Source organism: Glycine soja, chromosome 19, assembly GCF_004193775.1.
Source record: "Glycine soja cultivar W05 chromosome 19, ASM419377v2, whole genome shotgun sequence".
Lineage (NCBI taxonomy): Eukaryota > Viridiplantae > Streptophyta > Magnoliopsida > Fabales > Fabaceae > Glycine > Glycine soja.
The window spans coordinates 2,487,153-2,503,535 of NC_041020.1; the positions used below are offsets into that span (position 1 = coordinate 2,487,153).

A 16,383-nucleotide genomic window follows, 5' to 3' on the forward strand; every position below is an offset into this window, starting at 1 on the left:
CCATAAAAAATAAAAAAGAACTAGCACATACAACAGAGACACAATCATAGTAGTGGTTTGCAAAGAATCAAGGACACAATTATAATTCCTACTGTCTGCTTCACTTTATAAGAAAAAAAATCATGGTAATTGAAAAAGGTTAGTTAATAGTATTATTTAATAATTTTCCATCCTATTTAGAAAATATTTTTTTTAAAATATCCTTTATTAGAATTTGATATCTAGAATAAAAAAGTTTCACTAAAAAAGTCTTAATTAAATAAAAGATATTTTATAAGTAATTTCATTAAATAAGATAAATTAATTAATATTTATTTATATTTTAGACTATGCTTAAATATCTTTGTCTTTTCTACAAATTAATATTTTTTCATTTTGATCCTTGTAATTTTTTTTCATTTTAGTCATTGCAAAAAGTGTTTGTTTTATTTTTTGTCATTAAAATACTTTAGATAATATTTTTTTCAGTCTTTAAAATACTTTTTTACTATTCAAAAGTGTTTTAAGGAAGAAAAAAAAACAAATACATTTTCTAAAAACAAAAATAAAAAAATAAATTTACATGAATAAAAAAAAATACTAAGAACGAAAAATATATTTAAACTTTTAGATTAGGATATATGAGATTTTTTTATATTCAAGACAATAATATATATCAAACACTTAGAAATATCAAATCCAATTAATCAACACAATTAATTGATGAGCTTCTTGATAAGTAATATTGAAAGAGAAAGGGGTGATTCATTGAGATGGATCACATTTGACAACTGTTCACAAGCATACAAAGAAGGGCATAATGATAATATATAGTAGCAGTAGTATAGTAGTATGTGAAAGCTTTGGGTTTGCTGGAGTCACTAACAGCTTTATCTACTTAACATTAATGTTTGCTGGGGTTATAAGACACTTTAAATTAAAAGTAGTAGTAGATAATATAGAGGTTTCCCAGTGCATCCACATTGAATGCCCCCACGCGGTTTTGAGAGGCACAAAAGAGAGATGATAGCATTGTATTGGCTACAAAGCTGGGCTGACTTTGGCCTTCAAGAGAAGTTAATGCTTTCGCTGTCAACTTTTGACTATTTGCCTTCCCTCTCTCTCTTTCCTTCAGTCAGCGAGTCTTCACACACTCTCTTTGCTTTTTTTGCACTATTTATACACCTCTTATTTTGACTCTTGCCTTAGCACAATATTGCAATTAGTAAGAAGAAAATCATGAAAAGAGAGAAAAGAAGAGAGGGAGATAGATATATTATAGCTAGCTAGATAGAGATTAGAAGCTATATTATTATATACATAAAGTTATATTATTTATATTGAACTAAAAGAAAGGGTACAAGGGAAAGATGGGAAGGCCACCATGTTGTGATAAAGGTGTGAAGAAAGGACCTTGGACTCCTGAAGAAGACATCATTTTGGTGTCTTATATTCAGGAACATGGTCCTGGCAATTGGAAAGCTGTTCCTGCCAATACTGGTAATTAGTGAATTAATCTTCTTCCACTCATCATGTGAGATTTTAATTTGGTGATTTTTGTGATGATTGCATATTCAACTTTTTTGTGTCTTTTCTTAGCAAGTTAGGGAAAAAAATTCTGAATTATTGTTTCATACAGCTGTGATCTGAAATTAATGGTACTCTCTTTTTGGTTTGGTTTTCAGGGTTGTCAAGGTGCAGTAAGAGTTGTAGACTTAGATGGACTAATTACCTGAGGCCAGGAATCAAAAGGGGTAACTTCACAGACCAAGAGGAGAAGATGATTATCCATCTTCAAGCACTTTTAGGGAACAGGTAAATTCATTTTATAGCTTCTTAAAGTTCTTTTTTTGCCATAAACCCCTAGTTATTGAATTTGGCATACCATATTATATGATAATAACACATCTTTTTAATATAAATTTAGTCCATTTTTCTTTCTAATAGTTTTTGCCATAAAACACCTAGTTATTGAATTTGGTACCATATATATTTCTTTATAATATTTGATTTTTTGGTGGGAATTTAAGTTCTTTGGTTTTTATTTTTGGACTCACATGCTAAACTGAAACACATTGATTATGGTGCAGATGGGCTGCAATAGCTGCTTACCTACCACAAAGAACAGATAATGACATAAAAAACTATTGGAACACATATTTGAAAAAGAAGCTGAACAAAAAATTGGAAGCAGGTTCTGATCAAGGAAGCTTGTTGGGAGGAGGACATAATAATATTGGGTTTTCATCAGTTTCTCAACCAATGTCTAGAGGCCAGTGGGAAAGAAGGCTTCAAACAGATATTCACATGGCCAAAAAAGCACTTAGTGAAGCACTCTCACCAAACAAGGCATCATCATCATCATCAACCTTGTTAGCTGAATCAAATTCAAACCTCTCCAATGAAAATAGTACCTTCTATAATAGTAACACTAATAAACCAACAACAACACAATCTATGTGCTATGCTTCAAGTGCTGATAACATAGCTCGTTTGTTGAAAGGGTGGATGAAAAACACACCAAAATCAGCCTCATGTGCTGCCTCGGCTGTGACTCAAAATTCCTGTTCTTCTAGTGAAGGAATTACAACAACAAAGGGAAGCACAACAAGCACTAGTACTGTTGAATTGTCTGAGACTTTTGAGTCCTTGTTTGGTTATGAGTCTTTCGATAATTACTCTTCAAATTCTGAGTTCTCACCATCTCTTTCTCCTGAGGCTACTCTTTTCCAAGATGAGGGCAAGCCAGATATAACTACAGGATTAATAGACATGCCTTTCTCTTTGTTTGAGAAATGGCTTCTAGATGTTGATGCTGGTAGTCAAGAGAAACTTGGCTTCTAGATTATTAGTTCAATTTGATATGTTTTTTCTTAGTTATAGGAGAGTAAGTTAAATCTCTCTCTCACTTTGGCCCTCAACCCTTCTTTTGGTTCTAGAAGTGTATATTCCAATCCAATGTTAACATTATTATATGATAAATCTATAATACTACTATCCTATAATTAAATGCCTCACTGGTAAAGTTTGTTTCTCTTTATTACAAAGTTCAATGGTGTTAGATTTGGCTTTTGAACTGGTTTGTTTCATTCTTTAATTTGATCAGGAATTGAAGTTTCAGTTGACTAATTCTTCCTAATTATTTTAATTAGTGTGAGCCAGTGGATTCTTGTTTAAGCTATTAATTGATCAGATGAAAAAGAATGAAATGGTCCCTGAAAGCTTTAGGGCAAGATCAAATAAGTCAACCTAATAATCCAAACTTTAAAGTAGATTTAATTAGTTTATGATGCGACTTAAGAGTGTACGTACTCTACTCATCCCAATAAGACAAATGGTTGGTAGTATTTTTTTTCCCCATATCTGTTTAGCTGAAAAGATAAATTAATGGTAGTTGATTCGGGTTTTGTTTCGTCCACCAAATGAGATTGGAATAAATTGTTTGACGTTAGCTTCTTAAACTTTTTTTTTTTGAGGTTTATATAATTTTGATTACTCTATTTTTTTAAATTTGAAATTTTAATTTGGTTTCCTTATTTTAAAATGAATGGAACAAAATTATGGATTAAACAAAATAAGGTTACTAAAATTGTGTTTAAGCCGAATTGTAATTTTGTATCTTTTTTTTTTGAAAAGTTGGTCTCCTTTAATTTTTAATCTGTCATTTTGTTCACCTATTTTAAAAAATTTACAATTTTGATCCAATATTTAATTTTGAATAAGTTATTTTTGTTTTATTTGAGTCTAATTAATTAATTAAAATATATAAAAAAATAAGTGTATACAAAGTTAAGGATTGAATCAAAATTATGATTTTTTTTAAAATAAGAGGATTAATTAAAATTATAAAAAAATTAAGATGTCTAAAATCGAAAATAAAAAATCAAAGGCGGACCACCATATTGCTTTTGCCTTTTTTTATATAAGTAAAAGAACATTATAAGGGTACCTTAATCTTGATACACGAATCTAATAATGCCAAAAAAAAAATGGAGCTTCTTTCTCATTTATGACCTTTATTGATATACCTTATATAAACATGAAGATTGAATATGAGTTGTTTAATTTTGTATTAAATATAGGAGACAGAAAAAATATTTATTTATTAAACAAGTTGTTAATAAAAAAATTTATTAAAAAGAAAATTAATTAAATTGTTTAAGATTAAAATAATATAAATTGAATTGCTTATTTAGAGATGCACTTAGCAGTATTTTATCTATTGGGCACAAATTCCTCTACCAAACCGAACTTATAGAAGTTGATTAAGAAGTCCCTACATGCTAAATTCCTATGTTATGAGCTAAAAGTGGATACCCAACAACGCAAAATCTAGCTACTAGAAATAGCCACCTTCATTTAGCTAAAAATTATGGGTTAAAAAGTTTTAATTAAATCCTTTACTTCTATAAATCACTACAAGATTGTAAATGAGAATTTTTGCCCCAACTAATTACACATGCAATTTTAGGACGACCATCTCCATAGACAACAGAAAACTTATATGTAACTCTTATAAAACACTCAAGACAATTTTTAACATTTTATAAAATGAAAGACAAAATAATGGCAAACTAGACGATATAAAATTTACTAGTACAATGAGATCACCTAAAGACAAATTATTTCCTTTTCATGTATCGAAGCTTCATTTACTCTATAATCGAAGATCAAGTAACAACAACTTTTCTTGGATTTAATTTGCAACTATCGTTAATCCAAGAAACTTAAAAGGAAGGTTTTTCGTATTGTAGTGCAAGAAATTAGCGTTGCTTCCAGAAAAGAACTCAAATAAACTATACTTTTAAGGATAGACTTTTTTTCGTCGATTCTTCTATAAATTTTGAAGTTCGATTTTAGACTTCTAAATTTTTTTGCTCATTTTTATCCTTTTAATTTTGAAATGTATCACTTTTATCTAAATCACTTTTCTATTGGCTTAAAAAAAATCTAAATCACTTTTCGTCCATCTATAAAAAAATGCTATCTAAATTAGTTTGAAAACCAAAAGTAGTGTAATTCAAAATTAGTGAAACAAAAACGGATAAAAAAAATTATAGGAAGTAAAACGTAATGAACTTTAAAATTTCAGAGGAACTAAAGTTACCAAAAAAAAATATCTTTAGTCCAGAGATAAGTTTAAATCCTTGAAAAATAACCTTTAAGCCCTTAAATTTTTCATATGCCTCTTCAACCAACAACCTATCATCTTCACATGCACAATGTCAATGAAATTAATATTGACCTCCTCATTAACCGAGAATCTAAAAACAATAGGAAAAAAGCAGGGTAAGAATCCTCTTACCTTAAGACCCCTAAACATAATTATTTCCTTTATTGAACAACCATTGACGAGCAAAAAAAAAGTGCCACATGAAATACACATGTTCATATTCAAGTTCTCCGTCTCTCAAGCCTCCATAACTTTTATATAATTTGTTATATAAAAATTTTGGGACTATTTTTATATATACATAATCTTACAAATTTTATTCAAAACACAATCATTTAATGTCTACAAATAATAGATATAAATTTTTCTCATGATTACATGATGTAAAAATCTCACATGAAAATTTTTATTTTTAATACAAGATGATTAAGTCAACACCACACCTTAAACTTCGCGTAGTTAATTTTATTTTCAGTTGAACTATTCAATTTTGTATTAGCGTATGCAATTATCAGAAGCATACTATTTTCTTATTGGTTCGATTTACGCTGTAATATTGTGACGTATAAATAATTTATGACAATTTACAGGCTTATTTAGGTTATTTAATAAACTTTTCTCACAAGAACTGGTTTTTCTTAATTAGGGTCTAATTTTGTGTGTGTGTTAGTGTATGTGCATTATTATTTAATAACGTATTGGTTAAAAAGTATATATAGTTACTTTCTAAATAGTTGAGGGTGAAAAAAATTACAAGCTCATTTAAATGTGTAAAGGTGACAACTTATCAGCTCTATCAATAGGTCCTCTTTCCACACAAATAAATCCTTCTTCCATGTCCACAATCAACACCAATTATTATCAAACCACTATTGCATATCAGAATATAAACATCCCTATTAAGTGAGACTTAGTATAAGCAATAAAAATAAATTGATTAAAGTTTCCGGCTAGCATTGTTGAACCAAACATTTTGACAGAATCAAACTTGTTCTCCATTTTTGGCATTTTTAGACACAGGTTAGGAAAACCAAACTGGTACCAAATGATTAATATTCTCTATCATAAACATATATCATTCACCAAATTGAAGTAGAAGAAGTTGTTCAACCAGACTCTAGACATTCTTATATTACAGTATTTTTAGGATAAACATGAAACAAAAAAAAAACATTAGAATCTAAGAGAAGTCATCCCCTATACATTAAATTAATAAGCTCATCAAATTAAAAAGTTCCAAACCATTTATACCTAAACCACCACAAAAATATGGTTCACAAATTTTGTTCCACTCAACCCATGTAATTTTAGGAGAATCATTTGTACCAGATCATCGAAATTTTGTTACAACCTCTTTAAAATAATCAAAACATTTTTAACATTTTACAAAATAAGAGATAATATAGAATGCACAATATCTGAATACCATTTTAAAAAATTAATAGACAAAAAAAAATTCTTATTTCAATATCAATAGATAAAAATGTTGTTGTTACCTATTTATTTATCGTAAATAATATATGAAAGAATGTTCTCAAAAGATTTAAAACCTATTCTGTTACTTAAAAGTATATATATCATAAACAACAAAAATGTTAAAAGTGAGAATTAAGTATCCGCGTACTCTTACTAGATATATATTCTCAATATTTTTTTTTATTTACTTTAAATATGTATTTCATACTCATGGTAATTATTTAAAATCTTTTACTTAATTGTCTCAAATTACATTTTTTTTATCTTTCTCAATATATTCAATTGTCTTAACTGATTATATATTTCAATATACACTCTTCAATTTCTATCTAAAATTAAATTTTCATATTTTTTAAAATGGTAAATATTAAAAAAATAACATCATATCACAATTTTAATTTTTCAATTTAAATCTAGCAAATAAAATGATATACATATGTGTGTGCAACATGCTTTCTTAGTGATGAACTCATGTTGGTTATTTGTCATCTAGATATTTTTTCTTACACATTGTTAAGTGCTCAACCCTTAGATACTGAGTTCTGATATCAAACTGTATAAATAACATAAGATGGGAGTTTGAATTGTGTTTTTAGAAATTTAATTTTTTTTTTCAAAACAAATAACATATTTATTGCCTGATGTAAATGTAGGAAATAAGGTATTCAAAAACACACATTGCAGAATAAAATGATCTATTTTATATTTAAATTATATTATAACAAGATGACATATTAAAATGTATACCTATTGATGAGCTCTTGAAGCATAAAATTCTTCAATAGTGTGAAGACTCTACATGTATTCACACCGAGAGACTGACCTCTATTCGTCAATAACTTTGACAAGTGGAAAAATAAGAATAGAGAAATGATATAAAGATTATTTCAGCGTGCAGCCTGAGGCTCTATTATAGCATGCTAAGGATACCAAATTTCTAATCAAATCAAAATCATTATTTGATAGTATCCTTTTTTAAGCTATATTATTTATTGTTACCTTTTATTGCTAACCATTTAGCACTTAAAATTGAAATAATAATTGACCAAGTCAAACTTGTATCTAGCCGTCTTTTCAATCCAAATTCCAAATACAAAATCATACATGTTTGTTTCTCTTCTTTCACAAAATCTTTTATATTATTTATATTTTCAGTGCTAGCAAAAATATAATAATATTCCACCTTTTTTTGAAATCAATTAATCATTTGATCATATTAAATTTTCTAATTTAATTAATCATCAAATATTAAAATAATTTCTTTAACAGAGATTAGAACACTCGTTTGTGTGTGACCCCATAGATTCAATACTAAGTCGGTAATATATTAATCAAATTAATATACTAATCAAGGTAGGTGTCTAGCAACACTCCTTAACGTCCGAATATCATGAAGTAGCATTTTACTTTCAAGAACCATTAGAAGAGTAGTGTAATAATTTCTTCCATCTTTACAGCTCTGGGTTAACTCTAGAGTATTGTATTACTGTCAAACCCTTTTAAGTTAACTCATAATAACTTAAGAAACTCATTTCTTCTTTCATTTAATTTTCCTGGCCAAGATATAATTTTATTCATAGAGCTCAAACTCATTATCAAGAGTTGATGGATTTCTTCTTGATTAATCATTAATTCTACAGGTATTTAATCATATCCAATATCCATTCAACAAGTGCTCTAAAGCATTAGGTGTCCGAAATCAAAATACAACAAATAACATGTTAATTACTATGAGAATCTCAAGTCAAAGAAAGTTATTATACATCTTCTTGAGAATTTTCTATTGACAGTTTATGATAAATTTTAACCATTAAAAAATTTCAATTGAATCAGTTCAATGATCACATCAACATGTGACTCATCTATATAGACAAATTAATAAATGAGATCTATTAATATTTATCCAATAAATACTATCACATATATATTAATCTATCCGGATTATTGATATCTTATTTACAATAATTCTGTTAGTCGTCATATAAGACTAACTTTTGTATAGAAAATTTTTCCAAAAAGTATATTTTCCCCAATTTATGGTTCTTTTTGTAGGATTGTAAATATTTTCTTGTTTAGTTTTATCTTTGTTCAGTAAAGGCTCTCCACATGGAATTAATGAAAATTTCACTTTAATTTCAGGTAAAAAGGAGAAAATTTGGAAGGAGCATCAGCTTTTGTCTCGCTAAGCCTGGACCATGCACTTAGTGAGTATCATCCGCTAAGCGAGGCAGCAGCTCGCTTAGCGAGTAAGAGGAATCTTGAAGGGAATCTCCACGCCAGCACGCGCTCAGAGCGTCATTAGCTCGTCCAGCGAGAAGTTTGTCTCTTCTAATGCTTAGCGCACCTGACTCGCTGAGCCAAAATCCACTTACTCGCGCTAAGCGCGAAAATGGTACTAAGTGCGCCTTTGAGGTCAGAAAGCCCTTTTTAAGCCTAAAATGAGATCAGTGAAGAGAGCTTGGCGGATAGAGTGTGAAGAGCAGAGAATAGAGGCACAAAACAGAGCAAGGAAGCCAAAACCTTAGCTTTTAGGAGGATCTTAGATTTATGAGTGATTTCTAGGTTTCTAGAGGTGGAGGAGACATCCCCACCACTATGTAATCTGTTATCTTCTCTGAAAACTCATTTCCTACTTGTGAAAGGTGCTACCTTGTGATGGAAGGCTAAAACCCTTTGTTGGGAAATTCTACTGAGAACTTGATGTAAATCCTTATCCTATCTATTTAATGTTGTTTTTATGTGTTCAATGTTTCTATCTATGCTTAATCTATGCATGCTTGTGGCTTGATCATCCATTTGTATGTAAAGTTAGGAGCTTTAGCATTGGAAAATGTATTGCATCCTTAGAACTAGATAGAGCAGGCTAGGTTATTGTATGTAAAGTTAGGAGCTTTAGCATTGGAAAAGTTTACAAGGACTCATCCTTTCCTTTGTCCGCACTCGTATTGACGGTCCTCATTGCTCGCCTCGTCCTTCACAATCCCTATCCATCGATTGATTCCATGTTCCCTTTCTCAATATTTTTTTTAATCTTATTTGTTTATGTATTTTACACTTATTTAAATTATTTAAAATATTTTACTTAATCGTCTCAAACTATATTTCATTTATCTTTATCAATATATGTGATTGTATTAATTGTTAATACCTTTCCAACCCTACTACCTTCCAACCTCTATAATGCCATGGCCCTATTCAAGATGAAGAGCATTACCAAGTGAAAAGAAATGATTTTTCCTCATATTTAAACACATCATTGCGTGTCATTATTAAGATGAAATATAAAATTATTCAAAGTCTCTTCTTCTTACATATGAGGAGAAAAATTAACCTAAAATTATTGTTCTAACTTTTTTTTTCATCACTTGATGTTACTACTTAGTTACCCAAAAATAGCTAGCTAAAGAGCTAGAAAGTTTCTTTTTCATTTTCTTATAAATTCATATATTTTTTAGTAAAAAATTATAAATTAATTTTATAAAAATATTAAAATTTATTTAAAGAATTAATGTCTCTCAATAAATAATCTTTTATATAAACATACTCAAAAGTTAAAGTTTTGACCGTATATTTTAAAAAAAATACATCTATCATATCACTGATCACTTCACAGTGTAATAATATTTGTCAAGGAAGTTTCCATTGCAGTCCGTTTATTAGGTGAGTACCAAATTTGCTTACCTTTGGCCCCACTAAAATGACTTGGACTTCAATTACATCGGAGGTACGGCATTCTGCAACATAATAAAGTCTCACCTAGCATTATTGGTTTTGACCATTATTGGTTTTAAGTTAGATGAGGTGTTTCCTATACACAAGTATTGTGTATATAAGTATATAGTATCCTTTGAACCATAGAATATGTACACCTACTTATATATCCTTAGCTAGTAGAAAGAAAAAAAAGAAGAAAACAAAATGTTATATATCATGAGAAAGCCTTGAACATCTTTTTCAAGTTGCCAGCAAGAGCTAACTTCATAACGACAGAATCATGTGCTTCTCAAGCATGACCTTTCTAAGCCCAACTCATTGTGCATTTAGTGCACCATGTGGATGCATGCTGCTTTGCCATACAGGTAACTACAAGAAAAAGACACATAATCCACACAATTAAATGGAAAAATCGTTCCACATAAATTCCGTGGGTATTAAGAATTGCAATCAAGTAGTAGCAAATGTCTTAATCTTGTAACTATTAATTACTTACATGTTCAATTCATTGCTTAGGTACCCGCAATTATGCACCTTTTTCTTCATACTAATGTGTAAGCTGTTTAGCTTATTGTGTGTGGTCTGTTTGAATTTGCTTTTCTAGCTAATTCCTTGAAGCATGTGCAACAACAACGACCAAGTCTTATGGTTAGATGTAAGATCATTTATAAATATTCATTAATAAGTTTAACCATCTTAGGAGAATTGAACTTTGATATATATGGAATTTATGCTTCTATAAGTAAGTTAATTGGAGTTCGATTCTTACTACATATTTTTCCTTGTAAGTAAAATAATATTCAGAAACATAGTACGTATTCCATTCTAATATTCATCAAATAAAAGTCTACAATATCAAATTAAAAAGATGATAAAAGTTACAGGATTAATACATGAATGCAATAAATAAAAAAAAGCACTACTCCTCTTGGCTTAAAATCATGTCCACGGTACGTCTAACCTTAATTAGTGCATACATGTGTTATATACATAAGAGAATTAACAACTAAAACTTATTATATTAATTCTATTAGGTTCAACAATAAGTTTTCCGCTAAAATATGTTTTTTTCCCTATAAATATTTAAAAAATTGGAATTTATCTTTGTAAAATTTTTGATATATTTATAGTCCTCTTAAAATTGAAATGTGTTATTTTTTATCCGGAATGAAACTTGGACAAATCCGAATCCACATGAAATTTTTTTAAACTTAAATTATAGGTTAAAATATGTTTTCCATCCCTATAAAAATTGAAATATTCTGAATTCATCCCTCCAAAATTTTGAATCATTTTTTCGTCCTCAAAAAATTAAAATCTATTACGTTTTGAAAGTTTATGATTTCTCGTGTTAAAAACTGTAAAAATTGTAGAGAAAAAAACCCACAAATTTGTAAATCTCTCTTCTCTAACTTTTTTCATCTTCTCCGTCCACCAGGCTAATCCAAGAGGGAGGTGAATTAATATTTTTAACGACATTTGATTCCGATAGAACATTGTAATTAGTATTTTTAACGTTGAGTTTGAGAGTAAAGATGTTAGATTTTCGGAAGAAAGGAAAATTTAGAGAAGATGATAGGATTAATAAGGTGATGTTTGTCATTGTAGTTGAACAGGACATTTAAAAAAGAAAAGGAAAAAAATTGTTTATTTAAATTTGAAGAAGATGAAGAAAGTTAGAGAAGAAAAAAGTTAGAAAAGAGAAATTTACAAATTTGTGGGGGAGTTTTTTCTGCATTTTGTGACGATTTTTAATCTTAGAAATCACTTATTTTCATAGTCATCAATGGAACTAATGAAAAAGTAACACTAGATTTGGTTCGAATCTATGTTAGGGCAAAAATGTAATAGATTTCAAATTTTCAAAAACGAAAAAAAAAACTCAAAATTTTGTAGCGATGGATTCTAAACATTTCTATTATAGAAACGAAAAACATATTTTAACATATAATTTAAGTTTTAAAAAATGTCATGTAGGCTCGAATTCATCTAAACTTGGTCCTAGGAAAAAAATAACAAATTTTAATTTTATAAAGATAAAAAATATACCAAAAATTTTACAAAGACAAATTTAAAATTTTTAAATATTTATAGGGATAAATAACATATTTTAACCTAAATTTGGCGGATATTTTTTCACCCGGACTTTTTGAAAACCACAATTAGAGATATTGCTTTGGGCCAAGCCGGGACAAATGCCTCTGTCTACCCTTCTTTTGAATCAATGCATCCATTGCTTTATGATTCTCATGTTATATTCCTTTCCAATTTTTGTCTTATCTAATAATCACATAAGCACCACCTCAATTTTTATTTTATTTAACAACACATAATATATAGTGCATAAATTTCATTATCACACCAATCAAGTCATGGATGGATTAACTCCATTCCTTACCAAGTGCAACCATTAGGGAGTTCTCTCTGTTCCTCCTTCGTTCTGCTGCTTCTAGATAGTAGATACTGATACAATAAGGAATGAAATTCCAACACATGGCTGCATTTTGAAAAAAAAAAAAAAAAGGAATCAAAACAGACATGCGTGGTTGTACTTTCATTTGTGCCTGGACCAAATTAGTCTCTGTCTTGTGGTGTCGTTCAAGTAAAAAAGCCAACCTGTCATAAGAAATACATAAAGGGTCGATAATATTACGCTTAAATATTATAGTATTTCTTTTGCTTTTATTTGATGAAATATTATTTTTACTTTATATGTATCTGGTTATTATGAAAAATGAAAATTATAAACACTACAACGTCTTTGCAAAATAACATCGGTCGATTTATGTTGGCCTCGACATTTTTGATCGATCACTAATGCAAAGTAACACCAATCATGATTTTTCTTTAAAAAAAAATATCTATTTCAATTTGCGACAACTAAGCGGATGATATGTTCTATCTATTTTTTTCTTTAAAAAAAAAAATACAAGTGTCAACCTAGGCAACGCTACTTCATAAGTTTGAGCAATTGAATGTGAAGATTGTGTTCCTATATATATGGTGAACTTGAGGATGTGTATATGCAATAGCAGAAAGGCTCCGTGGTATTAGGTAAAAAAAAATATCATGTATACTGTTGAAAAAAGTCTCTTTAATTATATAGCCTAAAACTATCTCCAAAGCAATGGTACAAGAAATATTTGACTGGTTTATAATTTCTAACGATTTTAAGAGATGCAACTGTGATAGTTACATTTACTTCTGAAAGTGTGTCAATGGGTCATTTATTTATCTACTCTTGTATATATGTTGATGACATGTTGAATGTAATCAAGGATAAAGAAGAAATAAAAAAATTTAAGGTGAAAATTTTGGGAGTGGAAAAGAAGATTTTTGGAGTGGAGATTCACAGAGACAGTCAGATAGACAAACCTAAGTCAAGAAAGGAACATTAAAAAAGTTCTTCATAAATTTAATATGCAAAATGCCGAACATGTTAATTCTCCTTTGGGAGGTCAATTTAAACTTTCATATGCTTTATCTGATATTGATTATATTTTGTTCTCGAGTTTCATACTCTAGTACAGTGGGATATTTCATGTATGATATGATATTTGTTCTTGTCTAAATTTAGCACACGTTAATCTTGTTGGTAGATAATGGCAAATCCTAGTAAAGAACATTATAAAGCAGTCCAGTGCTGTTAGTGATTATTATGTTTGTTTACATTTTGGGAGAACTAGTGATGGATATATATATATATATATATATGTAATTGAAAATTAATATTGTATAGTATCATTTACTCTATTAATTCTAGTTGAAAACATGCAATACGTGGCTCAACTACCAATTTCTTTTATTTTTATAGTTATAAATTAAAAATAAAAATAATTAAAAGATGTAAATAACTATCATATTTGAGGAGTTATTTTAAATGTATTTTTTTAATAACTCTTTGATTCAAAGGTGCCCTTTAGAAATAGATAAAAGACAAAATAGTCTAAGAAAATATGTATAATAAATAGGAATAGTTATAGATAAAAGATGTTATTTTTTATTATAAAAAAAAACATGGGTCATGGCCATGGATTAGCTTGTTTTAGGCAGACAACAATAACGGGTTAACCCATTTGACAGAATGAAGGGTTTTGCTTTGGACACCAGTCCAACTGCTAGTACACCCAACAAATTAGGTGAAGTGGCAAAAATGACCTTCCTCTATTTTTTAAAAGCATTTTCCTTCTTTTTTTTCTCCTGCTACAGTACTCGTGCATCTCTTCTCCCTCTGCTTGTGTTTGTTCTTCGTCACGCCTCCGTCGTTGTCGTTCGTGCCACCATTTGTGCCACCAGTGATCGCCACCACAATCGTCGTGCCATTGTCCATCGCTATCGTAAGTGTCTTTGTCTCTCTTCTTTCTCGAATTTTATGCGCAGGCACAGTTGGGGGGGGGGGGGGGGAGGGGATTGGGGATCTGTATAAGGGATATGGATTGGCAATCTGTATGTCTTATATGGATTACCAATTCGTATAAGGCATACGGATTACCAATTTGTATAGGACATACAGATTACCAATCCGTATAAGACATACAGATTATTGATCTATAAGTTTCTTACGGATTGGTAATTCGTAAGTTTATCGATTGTCAATCCGTATGCTTTTTACGGATTGTCAATCTGTAAGTTTCTTACGGATTACCAATCTGTAAGTTATATAGAACTTACGGATTATCAATCCATAAATTTTATATAACTTACAAATTATCAATCCATAAGTATTACACAAAAAAAAAATCAAATCAACAATTTACCTCCGTCGGACCGCAGTTAATGGCCAAACCAACCACCGCTACAACTGTCACTTGTCGATGAACCACCATAAACAATGCACCTTGACCAAAGAGGACACAAGAACGAACGACAAACTCTCACAGAACACCTCTCACGAGAACAAAGGTGAAGGAAAAAAAAAACAAGGTCGTGTGAACAAAAGTGAAGAAGGAAAACATTACTTATAACGAAGGAGTATAATGGGGATTTTTAAAAATTGCTGAGTGTACCAACAATTCTGTTGGTGCCCAAAGCAACTCCCACTAATGAATTAAGTTAGGAAGTTAATAGCCTATGGTTAATCCAACAATCCTGTCAATGTTGCCATTCATAGTCCATTTTGCTCTTCATACCCCTTGTTAGTGTTTTTTGTGATTTTCTTACAAAAAAATATTTTTGAGAAACTAGTGTTTGAAACATTTTTTAAAAATATATGAAAATTAATTTTCATTATATTAAAACATCACAAAAACTATTTTTTAAGATATGTGAAAAGAGAAACATAAAATAAATAAATTAAAGATTTAGAATGGCCTAAAAAAGAAGGGGTGAAGGTGAGAGAAAGAAGGGAGAGGAGATGATAATGAAGATGAAGATGAGGGCATAAAGGTGTTTTGAAAATATTAAATAAATGGTAATGATGTATAGACTAAAGAATAAGTGCAATTAGTAATCCAAGCCTCCATTATAAACCAGAGGCAAGCCCAATTTATTTCAAAATATTTTATCTAAGCCCAACCCAAGATTCTCAATTAAATTTAAAAGCGTAATGTTATAACAAAACATTTTTTTAACTTTATTCATAAAAACCTTCATATTAAAAAATTTAATACGTATGCTAAGGTGGGATGGTCAGTTTTATTTTCTTTTATTTATATATTTTTTTCTTTATTTTCCACTTTGCCTATATATTCATTATTTGTGTTTTATTATTTGATAACGTATTTTTACAAGTATAGCTATATGTCAAGTCTCTCTCAAAAAAAAAAAAAAAAAAGCTATATGTCAAGAGTGGGGATGTGATTCGAGAATGTGAACCTTTTTATATTGTAAATAAATTTTGGTTGAAATAACAACTATTTTTTCGCTGTATCACTTTAGAATATTTTTGTTACAACTTACAAACACCGAGACACTACATATTCAATGATATAAAACAAATAATTTACTAGAATTCTATATTTCCAATCCCAGATTAAGCATCATCATTTCCATTTACATGGCCAGTTAATCACCGTAGGAACACATAAAAATTATGTGAATTT

The 16,383-nt window shown here is 29.4% G+C and overlaps 1 protein-coding gene across 1 annotated transcript; it reads left to right on the forward strand.

Annotated features, from left to right (window-relative positions):
• The first annotated feature begins 915 nt into the window (after positions 1-915).
• Positions 916-2,996, forward strand: LOC114399125 (transcription factor MYB30-like). The gene is made up of 3 exons (XM_028361239.1): positions 916-1,479; positions 1,665-1,794; positions 2,070-2,996. Exons 1-3 carry the CDS (start codon positions 1,350-1,352, stop codon positions 2,821-2,823), a joined length of 1,014 nt encoding a protein of 337 aa, XP_028217040.1. The 5' UTR covers positions 916-1,349; the 3' UTR covers positions 2,824-2,996.
• The last annotated feature ends 13,387 nt before the right edge of the window (positions 2,997-16,383 follow it).

What these genes read in the sequence shown, in the direction of transcription:
- LOC114399125 (XM_028361239.1), top strand. Translation starts at nt 1,350, where the DNA reads ATGGGAAGGCCACCATGTTGTGATAAAGGTGTGAAGAAAGGACCTTGG. An exon ending in AGCTGTTCCTGCCAATACTG is followed by an intron (nt 1,480 to 1,664) that starts GTAATTAGTGAA and finishes TTTGGTTTTCAG; the next exon opens with GGTTGTCAAGGTGCAGTAAG. An exon ending in CAAGCACTTTTAGGGAACAG is followed by an intron (nt 1,795 to 2,069) that starts GTAAATTCATTT and finishes ATTATGGTGCAG; the next exon opens with ATGGGCTGCAATAGCTGCTT.